The sequence below is a fragment of the Mirounga leonina genome, unplaced genomic scaffold (assembly GCF_011800145.1).
Source record: "Mirounga leonina isolate KUSES-001 unplaced genomic scaffold, KU_Mleo_1.0 Mir_127, whole genome shotgun sequence".
Lineage (NCBI taxonomy): Eukaryota > Metazoa > Chordata > Mammalia > Carnivora > Phocidae > Mirounga > Mirounga leonina.
Genome location: NW_023270316.1, coordinates 68,966,824 through 68,980,318, shown reverse-complemented (window position 1 = coordinate 68,980,318; position 13,495 = coordinate 68,966,824). Strand labels below are relative to the sequence as shown.

At 36.8% G+C, this 13,495-nt stretch overlaps 1 protein-coding gene across 1 annotated transcript in view; it reads left to right on the top strand.

The window, feature by feature from the left end:
* BRCA2 (BRCA2 DNA repair associated) overlaps positions 1–13,495 on the top strand; it is a 61,189-nt gene that overhangs the window by 22,637 nt on the left and 25,057 nt on the right. Inside the window, exons 11-15 of the mRNA XM_035003579.1 lie at positions 1,155–1,250; positions 3,687–3,756; positions 10,288–10,721; positions 11,195–11,376; positions 12,502–12,689. Coding sequence (XP_034859470.1) covers positions 1,155–1,250; positions 3,687–3,756; positions 10,288–10,721; positions 11,195–11,376; positions 12,502–12,689 — 970 coding nt within the window. The remainder of the gene's footprint in view (positions 1–1,154; positions 1,251–3,686; positions 3,757–10,287; positions 10,722–11,194; positions 11,377–12,501; positions 12,690–13,495) is intronic.

Here is a 13,495-nt window from a genome sequence, read left to right as displayed (position 1 = left end):
GATCTTAAATAATTAGCTCCTTTTAAAAAACTATAAACTCATAGAATTAAATTATCACAGGTCTTGTTCAGTCTCTTCGGATTACAGGGGAAGACCATTGAAGGCAGTCAGTTCACTCTTCCACTTGGTGCCTTCAGTAACACTGCTGGGTACAGATTTGCTTGTTATCCAGGTCACATTCTGTACCAAGTTTATGTTATGGGAATAGTAGTAAGTTTATGATACTTACCTTAAACTATTGCTGTGCTCTAGTGAAAAGTCTGAAATGCAGATGCTTTAAGAGATTCACAGTTGTTTTATGGAAAATAGTGGCTTTATTTATAGGAACCCGTTTTGTTCATGTGTATTCCCAAGTGGGTTGGCCTGCTTAGAAAAAAAACAACTCAGACTTCTAATAAATGTTCTCAACAGCATCACCATTTAATTTTCGTCACCTCTATTATATATAAATACATAGCTTAATCAGCTTCTGGTTACTTGAATAGTACAGGCCCTTGTTAAACAATTAAATCACTTCATAATCTAACACTTGATAAAGCCTTTCATGGACATTTTTATTTCTTATTAAATTCTACAAATTCACTCCCTTTAATAAAGCATCAAAAAGCAAGGTACCTATTATCACATATTATCTCAGTAAGACATGAACATATATAACTCGAATTATGGTTTAATTTTACTCTCAGCCTTTGTAGAAATTTTAAGTAAGTAATACTTTTACTAATATTTTAATGTAATTTTGGTAATTTTAAAAAGTCTTTTCTTCTACTCTAATTCAAGGACCTACATAATAAATTCCTTCTCAAGTTTAATGCAGAGTTTTACTTAAGAAATTTTGTCCATATTTCCAGTAAACCTACAGTTACATTCAGTGCCAGTTTATTTTATTAAAAGGTAGTGTATCTTTGGTAACATGTTTTTATCCCTAGATCCTGTTAGATAGTGGTGTTTTAAATGGTTAAAAAAAATTGATATTGAAAAATGCATTGTCTCTTTCAAAATAGAATGGTTGCTTTTTAAATTATAATTATCTTTTTTGCCTAATAAATTTTAAGAGTCAGTTTTGTAGTTTTAAAAAAATAGACTGTATAGGCTTTGGAAAAATAAAATTGATACTATTTGCTTTAAAAACATGTATGGAAATTTCTTTTTAGGAGAACCCCCAATTAAAAGAAACTTGTTAAATGAATTCGACAGGATAATGAAAAATCAAGAAAAATCCCTGAAATCTTCGAAAAGCACTCCAGATGGTAAAGTTTGCTTTGTATTCATATCTTTTCCCTCTCTGTAGGTACCACACACAGTATTTTTAAGTTCTTTTTCTAAGCTTTTTTGAGTATATAGATAATTGGACAAGACTTTTACAGTGTGGTTTGCTAAAGATATGTCTTGCTTTGTTATGTGAGCTCTTCTTTCATAACGCCTAGTATGATGTGGAGGTTCTCCAAAATTGGGAAGCATGAAGTGATTATAGAATAGTGACTTTTTAAATAGAAAAGCTATAAAAATTTAGTAAGATCTTAGTGTAATAATTTAAAGCTTAGATTCTGGAATCCAGTCAAGCTTTTGACTGACCTTCACCATTCCACCAAAATCACTCTTTCCTAAGTCACATGGTGATCTCCATATTGGCAAATCCAGCAGCCATTTCTGTGTCATTTGGCTCCATCTTTCAGCCACATTAGATAGTTGGTCACTCACATGCTCTTGGTTCTCCTGCGTAGCCACTTCTTCGTTGTCTTTGTCTTTGCTGGCTCTTCCTTATTCATTCCTTTCTCTAAACATAGGAGTGCCCCATGGCTCTGTTCTCAGAGCTCTTCTCTGCCTAAACTTCAGTGACTACCAAAATTGTATCTGCAGGCTTAACTTGTCCTGGAACTCCAAACTTAATCATTCATTTGCCCTTGAACTTTTTGTACTTATATTACTAATAAGCATTTCCAAGTCACCACAACCAGTGCTGAACTCCTGATTCCATCCCTGTCCCAAACCCACTCTTCCTTGTTCTTTCCTTTCTCGCGCCATTCTGCCAATTGATACATCAAAACTTTAACGTCCTCATTTACTCTTTTGTTTCCTCATACTCCACACGCAGCCCATCAACAAGTCCTGTAGGTTCTACCTTTGAAATATAACAAGAATCTGACCATTTCTTCTCACCTCTGTGCCTGCCACCTTCATCCAAGCCACAATCATAGCTTCTAACTCATCTCTCTGTTTCTGCTTCTGCCCCTCCTCCAGGCTCTCAACATAGCAGCCAGAATCATCCTGGTAAGAAAAAGGTCAGATCATGCCCCTTCAGTGCTTAAAACTCTCCATGGCTTCCTATCTCATTACCATGGAATACTTAAAAATAAATAAAACATGTAACTATTGCTCACTATATACTTGGTTCCTGGGTTTGGAAAGGAAGAATTCAGATAGTGAGGGATAAACATATTGGACTATAGAGGCTTAGTTCTGAAACACATGGGATAAATCCCACAATAAATCTTTAATGACTATGTAGAGATCTTTCTCCTTTTTTTATTTTTTTAATTTTATTTTATTATGTTATGTTAGTCACACATCATTAGTTTTTGATGTAGTGTTCCATGATTCATTGTTTGCATATAACACCCAGTGCTCCATTCAATACGTGCCCTCTTTAATACCCATCACGGGGCTAACCCATCCCCCCCACCCCCCTCACCACTAAAACCCTCAGTTTGTTTCTCAGAGTCCATAGTATCTCATGGTTCGTCTCCCCCTCCAATTCCCCCCCCCTTCATTTTTCCCTTCCTACTATCTGCCTTTTTTTTTTTTCTTTTAACATATAATATTAGTTTCAGAGGTACAGGTCTGTGATTCATCAGTCTTACACAATTCACAGCGCTCACCATAGCACATACCCTCCCCAATGTCTATCACCCAGCCACCCCATCCCTCCCACCTCCCACCACTCAAGCAACCCTCAGTTTGTTTCCTGAGATTAAGAATTCCTCATATCAGTGTTTCTCCTTTTTTATGGTTGCATAGTACTTGATCATGTGCCTGTATCAATGTATTCTAGTTTATTCAACCAATCCCCTACTAGTGAACTAGTTGAAGGTTTAAGAACTACAAGTTGTGGGGCGCCTGGGTGGCTCAGTTGGTTAAGTGTCCCATTCGTGGTTTCTGCTCAGGTAATGATCTCATGGGTCATGAGGTTGAGCCTTGCGTCAGGCTCTGCGCTCAGTGGGGAGTCTGCTTGATGTTCTCTCCCTCCCTCTTCCTCTGCCCCTCCCCCCACTCATGCTCAACGTTCTTTCTGTCTTGCTCTCTAAAATAAATAAATCTTAACAAAAAAAAAAAGTACAAATTGCATACCGAGAATAATATCTAAAGTTTGGCTTGTAAAACCTTCATAAGACTAAATTTTAAATTCGGTATTTGCATGGAAGTTAGCTAACACTTTTGAGTTATGATTAACATCAGCTGATTAAATTTATAATGATTTCCTTTATATGTTTACACTGAGTTATTTGGTATATAGTCATCAATTTGTGAGTCAAATATTTCAAGTCTATAATATCAAAATTTTTATGTAAGTATTTATAGTAATGTGTGATAAACAGGCATACAAAATAAAATCCCCCATTAGATTTTCATTAATACATAATGTAAAATACATTTTCATTAATACATAATGTGAAATATTTTTCTAGGCATCCTAAAAGACAGAAGCTTGTTTATGCATCATATTTCTTTAGAGCCAATTACCTGTGGACCCTTTCGGTAAGAGATACTTTGTTTTTTAATTCTACTAATATAATTTAGGAAAGGTATGGTTTTTGAAAGTAAATATTTCTAAAAATAATAATGGCACTAATATGCAATAAAGAAGTTAACACTTCCCTCTTTGAAAGCCTGCAAGTAAGTGTACTTTGGTAGTACTTTATAGTGCTATTCATATTATTATCTCATTTTCCAGTTTCTTAACATCTTTGGAAAGTAGATAAAGGTTTTATTCCAACTTTATGGATAAGAGAGATTAAGAGAGAATAAGGAAATTACTGAAAATCAATTTCAAATATATCAAAAAAGATGGCATATATTGAAAATATTCTCTTACCTCTCCTCTCTCTCAAAACCCTACCCAAATTACTAAGAGATTTTTTTTAACTTATAAATCCACAAGGACAATGATCAGAGAAAAAAACAACAAATTTTGGAAGCCAAAAAGCATGAAAGACTTAGCCCTTAGAAAGCTAAAACCTCACATTAGAGCAAGCAGAGAAGCTACCCAATTTCCCCTAAAGAACCCAAGAAAGACTCAAATTGGCAGCAGCATGTTCTTCTGAAGGTGAGGTAGAAAATAGATCAGTTGAAAATCTGTTTAAGAAACATCTGTATCCCCTCCCCTACTACAGGCAGCCATTTATCCCTTTTGTGCCAGAAGACCAGAAGGTTATTGTCTGGAAAAGATGAATTGGAGGGATTCTGAATTGGGAGGGTGGAGACACAGCAGGCACAGTTGAGGGGAGGTACTGAAAACAGAGATTAAGTAAAAAATCTGTTTATTGAGTAATGAGACTCCCAAGCCTCCTTCCCACACTTGGCTCCCAAATACTGGCAGCCAGGCCTCTAGGCAGAAGACTGGAAGATTTTTTTTCTGGGGAACATGACAGCTCAATAGAAAAGACTATAGGGGCACCTGGGTGGCTCAATCATTAAGCGTCTGCCTTTAGCTTGGGTCATGATCCCGGGGTCGAGCCCCACATCGGGCTCCCTGCTCAGCGAGGAGCCTGCTTCTCCCTCTCCCACTCCCCCTGCTTAGGTTCCCTCTCTCGCTTTGTCTCTCTCTGTCAAAAAATAAATAAAAAATCTTTAAAAAAAAAAAAAAAGAAAAGACTACAAATACAGTTGCAGGTACTCAATGAAACTGCATAGCCATGGCACTGGTTGGTGATGACAACAATTGACGAACCCCACAGCACACACTTCACTCTTAAATAAGGAGAGAATCAAGGATCACTAGTTATTGGAAGAAAGCCTCTGTGAAAGATAATATCCATAGTACAAAAACAAACAAAAAAGAAAGGAACTTAGAGGAAATAGATCATGCAAGGAAGTGAATGAAGTTTCAAAAAAACTAATATTCTCAGGATAGAGAACATATTGCATCCTTAAAATAAGAACAAGTTGTTATAAAAAGAGTTCTTATAAATTAAAACTATGATGACAAATTAACTCAGTAGAAGTAATAGAAGATAAAAGTTATGAAACCTCCAAAAATATAGAATAAAGAGATGAAAGAAGAAAAGATAATTAGAAAATTCAGTCCTATGGGCCTAACATCTGAAAATTTGGAGTTTGAGAAAGAAGGAACAAAGGAGAAGTGAAGAGAAATTTTCAAAGAAATAATTAAAGATACTTTATCCATACTGAAGGACAAGAGTTTGATTAAAAGGGCCCTCTGAATGAGCACATGAATAAAAATGCCTCACATTAAGGCTCATCCTTGTGAAATTTTAGAACGATAAGGGCAAAGGGAAACCTTAAATTTTCCAGCAAGCCAAAAAATCAGGTTTCAAAGTTGCAAGAGTCAACGGTATAAATTCTCTCGCCATTAACATTGGAGGCTAGAAGATTATGGATTCTGTAATGTATACTACAGAGCAATGCCTTTAAAATTCTGAGAGAAAATTATTTCCAGCCTAGAATCCTATCACTGACCAAAATATCAAAGAAGTGTGAGGTGGACCTTTTTCAGATGCAGAGTACCAAAAGGTGTATCTCCCATTATTTTTCTCAGAAAGCTCACAAAACCAGTACATAACAAAGAAGGAGGAAGAGGTGAGATTGAAGAAACAGGAATTGAACATAGAGAGGCAGAGGGAATCCCCCAGGCAGATGGTGCTGAGGGGAGATCCCAGAATGATAGCTGTGTCGCTAAGCCCAGACAGGCAGCTAGACCATTTTGGAACAGAAAAATAGAGCCCTGGGGAAGTCTGCTTACAAGATAAAATTGAAGCAGAACCTGAAGTCTTAATGTGGTAAGAAGCTTCTTGGTAAAGATGGGAGATTGAACATACTCACATATCTTCCATTGCCTTCCAGAGTTTTACCAAAACCACAGTGAGTGAACTTACACTCAAGACAGGGAGAACAGGAGAGGAGACCACAGTGGCTGTTTTTCAAAGCATATGGGAAAAAACAGATTCAGAATCGTAATGGGGAGAGGAAAGAATCAACTGTGTTACACGGGAGAAGCCTCAAAAGCTGAGGAATTCATGAATCTTCAGAATTGGTGATGACAAAGGAAGGAGCCAGAACAAGGGTGCAGGTTGAAAATACATCGCCTCCACTCCATGAAGCTAGACAACTACCTCTTGTCCACTCTAACAGAAGACCAGGGTTAATTCTGCAGGGAGGATACATAATTAAATATTGACAATCAAATACATAACTTGGGAAGATGGGGAGGCGAGAAAGGAAGGAAGGAAGTTTAGTAAAGTAGAAGTGGTGACAAAGAGCTAAATCATTATTTTCCAAGTGGCTCTTCAAGAAGAAGCAGTTACAGAGATGTCACTGAGGGATAATGGATGTGAATATCATAGAAGCATCTAAAATTGTAGAAAGCAGTTGTGAAAACTTTTCTATCTGGTAAATTTTTTAGCGCAAGACTATGGTTTAAATTGTGTTTAATGTTACCTTTTCAAAAATAACTATTTGTGGCATTGTTGAAAACATTCATTGACCTGCACTTCTGCCAGCAGGCTACTAATACACATGTTTTGAATGTAGAAACCCAGGTGATTTTTTTATTTGTTTTCATTTTCAAAAACAGGTTGTAGTGTTAAAAATAAAGTAAAAGCTTATTTATCTACATATTACCTTAATTTACACATATGGTGAGAAAATAGTCCTGTGCATTTAAGTAAGCATGCATAAATTCCTAAGGATCTTATTTATATTGTGCAGATAGATATAAAGATAAGTAAATCTACCTCAGATTTCTGGCTAGTCTTGGAGCCAGGAGTGAAAAGAATTACTGTGATATAAGTACTAAAGTAGGTATAACAAATGATGTGACAGCATAGAAAAATTGGCAGTTAATTATGCGGCAGAAACTTAACAACAGTTCTTCAGACAGAATGTAAGGGATGTTTAGGTGAGGAGGGCGCTCCACACTCTGGAAAGAGTAGGAAGTTACATGGCTTTCCTCACGGGATTCAGCAGGCTGGGGTGCTGTGGGGACTGGGAGGAAACAAAAAAAAAAAATGGGGAGGTTAGGACCTATAAATAGGAAGCCTCCTGTGTTATTTCTGACAAGTTGAAACTTGGATAGTGACTGTTTGTGGAAGTTTCTAAGAGCAGCATAACCAGATTTGTGTTTTAGAAATAGACCAAAGTGAAACTGTCGTGAGGAGATTAGTAAGGAAGTGAAGATTTCAACTTAACACAGGTGCTAGAGCAGAGAGTAGAATATGGGTGGGAGATAAGAGTCAAGATTTGGCCAGATAATGGGTATACTGGGAGTGGCAGGGTATCTCCACTTACATTCAGTAGACATCTTGGTCATAACCTACAAAGTCAACTCCTCATTTTCACAGGATTTTTAATATTTCAAAACAAGGGAGTACAAGATCAATGAAAACAAGTTTTGGGGCAGAAGGTTTATGCATTCGTAGGCACAAGATCTCTCAATCATCCATTCAGGGAAATCAGTCCAGCAATTGTCCCCCTCTCTCCTGCATTGATACTGTCTTCCTCTCTATTGGGTCAGTCCCATTAGTCAGGTAGTTGCTCTAAGTCTCCGTCTTAACAAGAAACACCTTTCTCGATTCCTCTTATCCCACCGATCCATTTCCTTACCCACTCAAAGCACAACTCATTAGAATGATCTCCACTCATGTTCTCTACTTCGTCTCTTCCCCTTCTCTCCCGAACCCGCCTCATTCTCTGATCACTGCGCACTACCCCTTGTCAAGATTGCCAGTTACCCCCATATTGCTGAATTTTGTCAGCTCTCCAACCTCCTATTCACCCAGCATTCACATAATCACTCCTACCTTTTTAACAGTTTCTTTACTTAAACTTCTGGGGCCTCTCTCTTCTCCTCCTTCCCACTGGCTATTCTTTCTCTTTTGCTGGTTCTTCTCTTAACCACTAAATGTGAAATTCCCTCATGGCTCAGCTCCAGATGGCCTCCCTTCCTGACCTTCCTCTTTAGTAGCTATCTCATCCACTCTCATGACTTTATGTACCATCTATTTACTGATGGCTCCAAAATTAATGTCATAAGCCTGAACTTCTTCCCTGAACAACATATGCATTCATCTAGTTACCTACTTGACATTTTTATTTGGGTGACTAATAGACATCTCAAACTTAACAGCTTCCCCTAACCTGTTTTCCTGTAGAAGTCTAACAACGCTGCTTGCAAAATACACTCATACCCTAGGACAGAGAGTGTCCTTTCTGTACTCAAAAACTAGTCCATGACTTCCCATCTCAGGGTACAACTGGGGAGTCCTTACCCCAGGGTGTACAGGTTCTCCATGATCTGGCCTTTTTGCTCTCTTTCCAGTCTCACCGGCTGACTTTCCCGTCTCGCTCTGTTCCAGCTGTGCTTGTGACTAGCCTACCACATGATGTGCACTCTGCCTGCAGCACCCTTCTCCCAAATACCTACGTGGCTTTATCTCCCACTTCCTTCAGGGCTCTGTGCAAATGTCACCTTATCAGTAATGTTTTCCTCACCAACCTGTATAAAATATTATTTATTTAATTCTGCTGGACACTCCCTGCCGCCCTTACCATGCTTTTAATGTTCCCTATAGCATTGAATACCAATATTCGTTTGTCTGCTTCCCTCCCCTAGAATATAAACCCTGTGATTTTGTTTTGTTCCCATTTTATCTTCCAGCCAAAACAGTGTCTAGCACACATAGTCGGAACTCATTAAATATTTAATGGTGAGGGGCTCCTCGGTGGCTCAGTCCATTAAGTGTCTTAACTCTTGATCTCAGCTCAGATCTTAATCTCAGGGTCTTGAGTTCAAGCCCCACCTTGGGCTCCACACTGGATGTGGAGTCTACTTAAAAAATAAATAAAAATAAAATATTTGATGGCTAGATGACTGAATAAATGAGTTCTAGGGTAACTTTAAGTTCCAGGGATTCAGGTTTGAATAAAAGGAAGTATGGGATTTTCAACAAAATATCAAATATGAGAAAGAACATGTATGCTAAGGGAGGTGATTAATTTTGGACATGTTGAGTTTGAGATGAGTGTGGAACATCAAGGTAGAGGTATATGGTGCTATATGAGGTTCAAAGAATAGGAATAACACCTGGGGCAAAGTCGGGCATGAAGATACAGATTAGTATTTTTGTTGGATGATAATTTAAGCATTTGAAATGACTCACATCACCCAGGGAAAATGTCTAGAGAAGAAATCCAAGTTTAGAGATGGGAATTTTTTTTAAGAGTCAGAAAGAGGAAAAACCAAAAGAAAGAAAAAGAGAGAGAAAGAAACAAACAATTTTAAGAAGTCAGTTGTCAGAGGCCAGGTAGAATGAGTTTACACAGGAAGTTGAATTTGTGTGTAGGCACTTGGGAGGTGATTAACAACTTTGTTGAGAACAATTTCTGTAGAACAGTGGGAGAAATGAGCGTTCCATGAATGGAAATTGAGGAAGTGAAAATAGCTAGTTTAGGTTACATGTTTGGGAAGATTGGCCATGAAGGGTAGGTCACAGTGAGTATTAGCTCAAAGGGGAGATAAAGCTAAGAAAAAAGTATTTCAAGGATGGGCATGGCTTTCTGGTTAAATGAAAGGAGCACTAAAAAAAAAAAAAAACTGTATAAGCAGGTGGTAGAGAAAGGAGAGCGGTGGCATAATAATGCAAAGAGTGGGGCTCCTGAGGAGACTGACTTATTAGGTGGAGTCAGGAGTACAGGTGAGGGTGTTAGTCCTAAGAGGATGGATAGATCCTTCTCTGTAAAGGAGGTAAGTAAGGAGTACTGTGATCGAACTAGAGGAGACAAAGAGGATCCATGTTTGACTGTTATGTGAAATAAATGGTAAAGGCTGGATGTCAGTGTGTGAGAAATAGTTACAGACTTGAAAAGTGTGGTGTTGTCTTGGATGGCAAGCATAATGAAATGCAAAACAGTTGCCAGAGTAGGATTGCCATTATGGCAGTTGAGCTTTAGGGGGGGCGGGGGGGGAGGAGGACAAAGCACATTCTAAAACATTTACATATATGTCCATTTATTGGTAAATAATCAAACTTAAATATTTTCTCCTCGTTGTAGCACAACTAAGGAACGGCAAGAAATGCAAAATCCAAATTTCACCACACCTGGTCAAGAATTTTTGTCTAAATCTCATTTTTATGAACACCTGGCTTTGGAAAAATCTTCAAGCAATTTATCAGTTTCAGGGCAACCATTCTGTACAGTTCCTGCCACAAGAAATGAAAAAAGGAGACACTTGAATACTCCAGGCAAACCAGTGAAAGTCTTTGTCCCACCTTTTAAAACTAAATCACATTTTCACAGAGATGAACAGTGTATTAGCAAGAATACTAATTTGGAAGAAAACAAACAAAACCCAAAAAACATAGATGAACATGGCCCTGGTGATAGTGAAACAAATATTAATGACAGTGAAATTCATCAGCTTAAGAAAAATAACTCCAATCAAGCAGCAACTATAATAGTCACCAAGTGTGAAAAAGAACCTTTAGGTATTGTGTGAAAATTTGTGTTGACATGTTTTTGCCTTCCAGTTAGATGTTTCTCATATTTAAATAATGCCTTGAGGATTTGTCTCCTTCTGTGACAATTAAGAATTTCAGAACCTTTTTTAATGCTTTTAGATTTTTTCCTAAGCCCAAAGATTTAGAGTTAAAGTATTCTAATGTTTTCTTTCAAAGGTGACTACTTATTATTTCTTATTTAAAAGGGGGGGGGGATTTAGACAATCTAAGACTGCTGTTACTGGAATATATATTTAACAGGCTACTAATTTTTTTCCAAATTTGAAATAAAAATAATAGATTTATTGTTTACAAGTTGAAACTTTGCCTATCCCTTAAGATTTAGAGCAAATTATCCCTGAAAATTAGAGCAAATTGATATATATGACTTTATAAAACAAAGGTTGTGCTTTTTAAATGTTACATGCAAGTTTATTTTTTGCTAACTTATTATTTAATAGATTTAACTTCAAATCTTCAGAATGCCAGAGATATACAGGATATGCGGATTAAAAAGAAACAAAGGCAGCACATTTTTCCACAGCCAGGTAGCCTGTATCTTGCAAAAACCTCCACTGTGCCTAGAATCTCCCTGAGAGGAGCAGTGGAAGGCCGAGTCCCCTCTGCGTGTTCTCATAAACAGGTACGCTTTTGTCCACAAGGCTACTAACTTCTATAATCACGTATAATTTCATTTTATTAACTAGTATCTCCAAATTGTTTTGTTCAAAGAAAGAACAAACGAATGTGGGAGTGGATGAATGAAATAATTTTGTTTCCTAATCAACCAACAGTGGCAGCCTCCTTCTCTGCTGCCTTCTCTCTCCAAAGTGATCTGTGCTCCAGAATTGCTAGTTCTCTTCCCCCTTCAAAATGTACTCATTTTATTACTGTAGTGCTCTCAGGTGTTAGAAGAAAGTAGTCTACTTGAATTTAAAGGGTGAATAACTCATAGCCCTGAATCCATTAAGAGCTATTGACATTTTTTTAAAAAGGATTCTTGTTAAGCCAGTGCTGTCTAGTTAGAATTTTAGGCAATGGAAAGGTGAACATAATATTGATAATATTAATAGGTGACATTTATTGAGTAGTTTTTCTGCACTCGTCACCCTTCCAAGCACTGTGCCTGCGGTGGTTACATCTCACTCAATCTTCACAAGCATCTAAAGGAAAGGCACCGTCATTTTGTTCACTGTTTGCAGATGACAGAACTGAAGCACAGAGAGGGTCAAGTAACTGCCCCAAAGTCACTTAACTAGTAAGTTTTCCTCTACTACCTAGTTCCAGAGCAAAGAGTGTGACTCCAGAGTCACATCTGCACAAATCTCATACTTGGGGATGAGGCATGCTGGGATGGAAGTGGGCCAGGCCTGTGTACAGATCTGACCTCCCCCTAAAATACTTAACGCTTTTCACAGTTCTTTCCCTTCTGAATTTTTTAACTTAAAAGATTTTGTAAAATATTAAATTACTTTTTTATCCCCAAAATGACTTCCTATGGCAGCTGAAGCAGGAGGCTTATGCACAAGGGGAATGAAAAGGGTGCAGCAGACTCTTGACTGTGGGAGTCATTTATATTATATTAAAATGTTTAGCTTCTATTAAGTTAGTTAAATATTTTGATGGTGAATATTTTAATATTTAAATGAAAAATTTTGTAAATTCAGTTTTGATTTATTATAATTGTTTTTATTCTATGAAACATGCTCTTTTGTTTGATTTTTTTTTTCATTCATTATTTAATTTTTCTGTCATTTATTTTGTGCAGCTCTATATGTATGGCGTTTCCAAACATTGCATAAAAATTAACAGCAAAAATGCAGAATCTTTTCAGTTTCACACTCAGGATTATTTTGGTAAGGAAGGACTATGGTCTGGAGAGGGAATACAGTTGGCTGATGGTGGATGGCTCATACCCTCCAATGATGGAAAGGCTGGAAAAGAAGAATTTTATAGGTACTCCATGCAAAAAGAGATTGTGTTAACTTTTCTGTATTCCACCATCTCTCTCTTTTTTTCACTTACCTCTTTAAAACTTAATAAGTTGGCTAGAAATAAAATTTTTATATAGTGAATTATTTTAAGTACATTGTGGTTCAACTGACATTCTGTTGTAATCTTTTGAAAAGTGAATTATGGTTTGTCCTAGCATTTAATGAGTTGGTTTTTCTTCAGTTGAGACATTTTTTATATGCGTTTGTAAAATAAAGACTGATAAGAGCTAAGTTTGAGTGGACCTTACCGTAGATAGATACACACACACACACACACTTACGTCGTATTCCCTTTCATTGTATATTTCAATAAATGTAAAATATAAATACTAGAAGCTAAGCAGAAATACTCAAGTGTCAGTAATACCAAATAGCCAGTAAATTTTACTGCCCTAAAACATCAACAGTTTAAAAACTATATAACCTCTTATAGTTCTAATGTTTTTACAAAGATGATTTAAAATTTTTGCTATCAGGGATAAAATTACCATGCCAAGGGCAAGAGATGAGAAACATTTTTCTAATGCTCTCATTTTTTTAAAATTCCTATATATCTTTCCAAAATTTATAATTTGGGGAAATTGGTAAAACATTTTTCCTGAAACTTTTGTTATGTTTTTGGAATACTTGAAGACATGAATGTTATTTACATCTTGCACTTGTCTCCCATAAATATCTGCTATCAATTCTAGGTGGAAAAGTATACTAAACAGTTATATTGTTTTCTTGTATTAAGTATATATTATACTTGCATAGTGTATAAGTTAA